Below are 6553 nucleotides of genomic sequence, written 5' to 3' on the forward strand. Positions count from 1 at the left end.
ACCACCTGCATTATCTACGTGGCCACATTATAGTACCTCCATTCAAAAGTACTATGCAGATAGTAAAATGTTACATAATTAACATATCCAGTGCATACTAAAACCACATGCCCATTAGAAAACTATAAGAAAAGACAGTAAGTGCCCTCATGCACATAGCAGGTGAGAATGTAAACTCGAGAGGCTGATTTTAGGGAAGAGTCTGGCCATTCATCAAAAGGTTAAATATATAGCTTTCACATGATCCAGCAATTGTACCCCAAGAAAACCGAAAACATGTATCCATTCAGAAACTAGCACCTAAGTGTTCTTAGCAGCATCTATAATAGCCCCAAAGTAGAAATAACTCACATGACTATCAAGTGCTAGGATGTACTTGTGTCCACATACAGAAATACTACAAGGAATGAATTACGGTTGTGTTCTATAGGAGTCTTGAAAAAACCAGAATGATGTATCAAAGAAATCAGTTATAAGACAGTATACATAATTCCATCTATATGAAATGTGCGAAACAGGAAAATCTACTGAAATAGAAAGTAAGTTCGATCAGGTTGGCCTGGAACTCAGAGAGATCCACCAGCTTCTGAATCAGCCTCTTAAGTGTTTCATTTCTAGATGAAGAGAGCAGGGCCTCGGGGATGTCGGTTCAGGAATTACAGTGGCATCTCATGGCCGTCCCAGTCAATAATACTCCACCTGCACTTCCTGGCACCAGGGCCCAGATAAAGGTCCTGCCTCATTAGATCTGTTACATATGAAAAGGACCATCGCCAGGCGTGGTGGCGCACACCTTTAATCCCAGCACTGGGGAGGCAGAGGCAGGTGGATCACTGTGAGTTTGAGGCCAGCCTGGTCTACAAAGTGAATCCAGGACAGCCAGGGCTACACAGAGAAAGCCTGTCTTGAAAAACCAAAAAAGAAAAAGAAAGTTAAAGTAAGTTAGTATTGCCAGGAGGCTGAGGTGAGAAAAGGGAGTAATGAACATGGAGTTTCTTTTAGTGATAATGAAAATGTTGAAAAATTACTTGTAGAGATGGTTGTATAATTGTATAATGACACTAAAAATTATGGGATTAACTTTTTGTTTGATTTTGGTTTTTAGAGACAGGGTTTCTTTGGGTAGACCAGGCTGGCTTCAAAGCAATTGCCTCTGCTTCCCAAGTACTAGTGTGCCCCACTGCCTGGCTTTTAATCTGTTGTAATTTGTCATATACACATGTGCCATAAGGCAATACACCTTTCCTTATAAGACTGGGAAATAGAAACAACCCCAGGACTCTAACAAGGCAACTGCTAGGCAAACCATGGCTCAGTGCTCTTCCAACCCAATCAGGACCTCCATCCCCAATCAGTGGGTGGACACAAAAGCTCAAATGGTTTTTACATGAATGAACGTTAAATTTTTAAAAAGAAATGCAAGTATTACAATAATTTGTTTCAATTTTTACTTTTGCCAGTAGGGTAGCGTGCACTCATCCGCATATCTTTACAATTCGTCACCCTGAGGCAGGCAAGTCTGAAACCAGTCGTGGACTATGGTAAAGCTGAAGCCACAGCACAATCCTCAGCATCCAGGAAACCCAGCCAACCAACACCCTTGTTATTCAGAATATGATTCACCAGCCCTTCTTTTAAAGTCAGCACCACACTCCAATCATCTTGCTAGGTGATAGCCCCCAAACTATTTGAAAACAATATGAATTGAATCCATTAAAATGACGTTAGCTGTTTCTCCTCTGTGCCTTTTCTGTGGATGAAATAGTTGATCATTATAAAACACACAAAATATTAAAGTTACAGATGACTTTAGATCCTAAAGGCGAGGAGAAATTCAACTTGAAAACAGCACGGAAACCCTAAAGCAAGCAGAAAACTATCTCTCCTAGACCCATGAAGGCAGAACAACGCTACCAGACCACATGAAGAAACTATGGCTCATCAGATTCCCATTCATCATCATTCTCTACCTTTGAACTTTGAAAAAATAATCCTTCTATTATGTATATACATGTTTGCCAACATGTATGTATATGGCACTGCATGCATGTCTAGTACCAGCAGAGGTTTTTTTTTAAAAAAAGAGTGTTGGATCCCATGAAACTGGAATTACAGACTGTTGCTAGCCTCTGGGTGGGTGCTGGGAATCAAACCCAGGTGGACTCCCTTTGTAGACCAGGCTGGCCTCAAACTCATAGCGATCCACCTGCCTCTGCCTCCCAGTGCTGAGATTACAGGCATGCGCCACACACGCCCGGCCTAAATGTTCTTAATGTTCTTTCTTTAGAGTAAGTCTCATATACCGTTCTAAAACACTATTTTTTTTTTTTCTGATTTTTCAAAACAGGGTTTCTCTGTGTGGCCTTGGTTGCCCTGGACTAGCTTTGTAGATCAGGCTGGCCTTGAACTCACAGCGATCAGCCTCCCTGAGTGCTGGGATTACAGGCTTGCACCACCGAACCCAACTCTGAAACACTATCTTGCTGAAGAAAGCTGAGTGGGCAGCGGAATTAATTAAACATACATGTGTGCACAACTACAGTCTAATTTCATGATCAACCTTTCTGATATCATCAGCAGTGAAACATCTCACTCATAGCCACAGAGTAAAGAACTCCATGTCTTCTACTAAGATAATTCATTCAGGTGATAGCTATCAAAGAAAATAATAAACAAGGCCATTTCTGGTTGAGATTTATCTCTCTGAGGTACAATGTGTTTCCTACACATCTGGTCCTTGGTTCTCAGTGTCTTTTTTTTCTTAACCCCCATCAAACCAAATACTGATTAAATAAACTTGATGTATCTTAGCTGAGTTTTTTTTTAATGCATTTGGTCTCACATGCTGCCAATCTTGAAGTGGTACCCACGTAAAATTAAGCAATATTAGGTATAATATAAGGGTCTTAGAAGAAAGGGAAAACTCTAGAATGTGACTAAGCAAGCACATTTTGGATTGGCAAAAGCAGCCTCCAGTACTTAACTCTTAAGAATGTTACTGCATTTTGGATCTTGTAGCCTAGTGTCTCAACCAATAATGAGTCAGTGTCTGGCTCAATAAAAAACACACTCAGAAAGAAAAATCACAGAATTGCCTCCAATGTACTAGCTACTTCATCAAAAAGCAAAGCAAATCAATCAATCAAACAAACAAAAAACCCACCATAAAACAAAAACAAAAACCAAGTCAGGCGGTTGTAGTGCACTCCTTTAATCCCAGCACTCAGGGAGGCAGAGACAGGCCAGCCTGGTCTACAAAGCAAGTCCAGGACAGCCTGGTCTACAAAGCAAGTCCAGGACAGCCAGGGCTACAAAAGAAACTCTGTCTGGAAAAAACAAAAACAAAAAAAACAAAACAACAACAAAAAATTGACTATTACATGCAAGGTACCTTCTCTCGCAGGCACTAGCTACCCCCTTTCCACATATCAGGAAATAGACTCCCTAAAAAGTAAACTTGCCTGAGGATAAAGCTAGCAAGTTATCAGTCAGAACTCAGGTCTGTCTGATTAACAGCTGCCGTATTCTGTCATTGCTGCCTACGGTTTGTAGGAATTCTGTTCTAATTTCCGCTTCAAGTTTTAAAATACCAATTCTTACTATTTAACTGGAGTTAAAATCTTTTATTAGAAAAAAATCTCTGAAAGCGAAGTCCTGACCTTTCATCTAAAAATGTTATAGTAAAACAACCTTGATAAGGTTTGGTTTGGTTTTGGTTTTCTGAGACAGCCTTCTTTGGCTGTCCTGGAACTAGCTTTGTAGACCAGGCTGGCCTTGAACTCAGGGAGCTGCCTTGCCTCTGCCTCCCCAAGCCAGCACTGGGACTGAAAGTTTGTGCCCCAACTCCAGCTAGGAATCTATTACATCAACTCTGACAAGTTAGTATTTCTAAGCACAACTTGAAAATACTTACATGAACTAAAACTAAAGCTAAATAGTTATTTTTGGCTCCTTATCCTGGGTTGCTGGATGACAAAACCACCAGAATCCAGCAAAAGACGAGTAAGTGCAAAGCTGTGAGGAAACCATATATATTTCCGCTGTGAAAATACCAAAGAATCGATTTCCATACCAAACATTCAGTCACTCTGTTTAAACTTATTTGTGAGCAGATACCACGAAGCAATCAATCCAAGGTGAAGTGTTCAAATTCAAAACCTGGTCTTAGTTGTGAAAAGATCTTTTCTTTTTAATTAGGAGAAAAGGAAACAAAGCAAAACAAAACACACACCTATATCTGCCAAGAAGAAAATGCATTTAAATTTCCCTTTGTTAAAAAACAAAACAAAAAAACTTGAATTTGAAAAGTCGACCCTTCTTTACTACTTTAGTGGTTTCTAAATTCTAATTTCTTGTTCCTTCTAGAGCACAGACAATTATTTACCTACAAGGCATAAGAGTTCAAAGAGTTCTCCAGAGTTAACAACGCACTGGCCTGCGGGTCTCCACACGTGTCAGTCTTCCAGGACACCTGGTACATGATAAGCTATATTAAAGGGAACACGGTACCTTCAAAGAGGTCATTAAACAGAACCAGGACAACTGTGTCAAGGCCACATCCTGAACAGTGCGTTTAAAAAAAAAAAAATTTTTTTTTAAGCCCTCAGTTCTTCCAACCAGAAAATGAAAATAGCCATGTCCTCCCACAAAATGTCCTCTTTAGCCAAACTATCCAATTCATTATCCTGACTGGACAAAAAATTAAATAAATATAAACCAGTTCCATTATTCTTCTCCGGGGAGGGGGGCGGAGGGGAAGATGAGAGACGTCTCTGACTGCCGCACACGTGAGACAGCTTTAAGTTATGAAGTGACTTCAACTCTGGCCCACACACCGGGTCTTTAAAAGGATCCAAAGCCCACAGCTTAAGTTGTTTATTGACGCCTTCACTCTCTAGCAAACCAAATTACTGGTAGGAAGCCCCCTGCCTTGGAATACAAAGAAACCTTTGGGGCAGGTAAGCAGAACCCAGCGTCTGGGTCAAAATGCCGTTCGTACCCATTCCCGGCTGCAATCGCTTCCCAAAGTCTCGTTTTAAAAAAAATAAAATAAACTTCCAAGCAAAGATTCAAAACTGCAGTCACCACCCGCTCCGCTCGGCTTCGGGTGTCCTTCCGCGGCCGCCGCGGCAGTGCCGGCGCCCACCTGTGGACACGGCGGGGCAGGTGGCCAGCGCGCCCAGGGCCCGGGCCTTCGGGAGACGACAGCTCGGAATCGCGAGCGTCCCGGGCCCTGGAGCCGCTGGCCGCCTTAGCCGCGCTGGCCCCGGGAGGCGCCTCGGGAGACGGACGCCTGTGTGTGGCCGGCCGGCTGGCCGCGGCAGCTCCCGCCGCAGCCCCAGCCGAGGCGCCCGGCCTCCCGCCGCGGCCGGGCTCGGACGCCAGCCCCGCTGACCGCCGGACTCGTCCTCTGGCTCCCCGAGCCGGCCGCGTCCCGGCGCCGCACTCCCCTGGTTACTCACCCCGGGGCCGGACGGCGAAAGCAGCAACGCCAGCAGGAGCAACAGCCACTGGGCCGGCGGCATGGCGGGGACGTGGCCCTGGCTCTGGGCCCCGCCGGCCGGTTCTGGGGGAGGCGCGGACAGAGGGCTGGACGGGGGCGCCGCGACGACAGCGCGGCACCGACAGAGGACCGGTGGACACGGAGTAGACTGGGCGGCGGCAACACCCCCATTCCCAGCCCTATAAGTGCCTTATGTCCCGGCTTCTTCCGGTCGGGGCGGGCTAAAGGGCGGGCCCGGAGGCGGGGGCTGTAGAAGGCGGAGTCACTGTCTGGATGGGGTGGGGACTACGTTGGTTAGGGGGCGTGGTCAGTGCCCGAGGGCGGGGTTAGGACGAGGCTGAGGCGGAGCTGGCTTCTAGCCGCCTCCTGTCCTTGGGTGCTAGAAGCCAGAGACCAACTCTTGGCTTTTTTTTTTGTTTGTTTGTTTAAATGAAGAAACTCTCAGTCCGCAGGCCAAGGAAAAATGACATCTGCCGCCCCACAAGAAGCCTCACTCGCCCGAAGAAGGACCTGTGGCGCCAAGTTTCGTCTGGAAAAAGGGGATGCCCAAAAGCTCTCCGGTGTCCTCACTGCCAGCAACCACTTACTAGGGTTGCCTAGGCGACCTCTGGAGCAAAGGTTTCAGCGGCTGGCGGGAATTAGGGCCTGAGCCGCAGCCGAAGAGTTCACTGCGGACTGTCTTCCAGCTGTGCTTCATCCAACCCGAAGGCCCAGTTTCTTTTCTTGCCTTGCCCTCAGGAATTCCCCCCAAGTCGTACCCAACAGCCGTCCTTCCCCTGGCATGAACCTCAGCCAAGTCATTCACCAGAAATTGTAAGAAGGAAATCATGTGGGCTCCTTGTGTCATACATGTTTATGTGACCTTTGTAGATGTGGCCCGGTGAAGCTTGGGATGACATGTTGTCACACAGCTCCTTGGACTCAGAGGTCTATTTAAGGGTTGTGGGTTATTAATTAGAATTAACGAGTCCAACAAGTTGTTTGGTCACTGGGTCCCAAACTGCCCTCCACTGAGCTGGAAGAGGGAGGAGAGAAGTTGTTTCTAATAGG

General features: G+C 45.8%; 1 protein-coding gene across 2 annotated transcripts in view; it reads right to left on the reverse strand.

Annotated features, from left to right (window-relative positions):
• The window catches only part of ERN1 (endoplasmic reticulum to nucleus signaling 1), a 92170-nt gene extending 86475 nt beyond the window's left edge, over window positions 1-5695 (reverse strand). For both annotated transcript variants that reach the window (XR_014772901.1, XM_084748506.1), the window contains exon 1: window positions 5463-5695. Coding sequence is in view for 1 of the 2 variants with exons in the window: in XM_084748506.1 (XP_084604632.1) it covers window positions 5463-5525 (63 nt within the window). In the remaining variant the exon portion in view is untranslated. The remainder of the gene's footprint in view (window positions 1-5462) is intronic.
• Between the last annotated feature and the right edge of the window lie 858 nt (window positions 5696-6553).

The sequence above is a fragment of the Acomys minous genome (assembly GCF_964271855.1).
Source record: "Acomys minous genome assembly, chromosome: 12".
Classification (NCBI taxonomy): domain Eukaryota; kingdom Metazoa; phylum Chordata; class Mammalia; order Rodentia; family Muridae; genus Acomys; species Acomys minous.